A 263-nucleotide genomic window follows, 5' to 3' on the forward strand; every position below is an offset into this window, starting at 1 on the left:
AACAAATAAATAATCATATCTATTAAATAGATATATAAGAATAAATCATAGTTCCTCTAAATCCAAGATCAAACCTTCACGAAATACACGAACAGATGACGGCGTCACCTACCCCACCAATAGCGTTGATGTCGCCCTTTTTGTGGACCAAGTGACGTATTGTGTCCTCTCGGCTGTACATGGCCGCCAGGTGCACGGCCGAATAGCCATCCTGAAAAGAAACGGGTAATATTATGTTTATTATCTGTTGTTTATGTATCTAC

The 263-nt window shown here is 39.5% G+C and overlaps 1 protein-coding gene across 1 annotated transcript in view; it reads right to left on the minus strand.

The window, feature by feature from the left end:
- Positions 1 to 263, minus strand: part of LOC119588969 (serine/threonine-protein phosphatase 6 regulatory ankyrin repeat subunit B-like) — a gene marked incomplete in the record, with an annotated part of 103,883 nt that overhangs the window by 61,833 nt on the left and 41,787 nt on the right. Inside the window, 1 exon segment of the mRNA XM_037937576.1 lies at positions 113 to 211. Coding sequence (XP_037793504.1) covers positions 113 to 211 — 99 coding nt within the window.

This window comes from Penaeus monodon, chromosome 24 (genome assembly GCF_015228065.2).
Source record: "Penaeus monodon isolate SGIC_2016 chromosome 24, NSTDA_Pmon_1, whole genome shotgun sequence".
Classification (NCBI taxonomy): Eukaryota; Metazoa; Arthropoda; class Malacostraca; order Decapoda; family Penaeidae; genus Penaeus; species Penaeus monodon.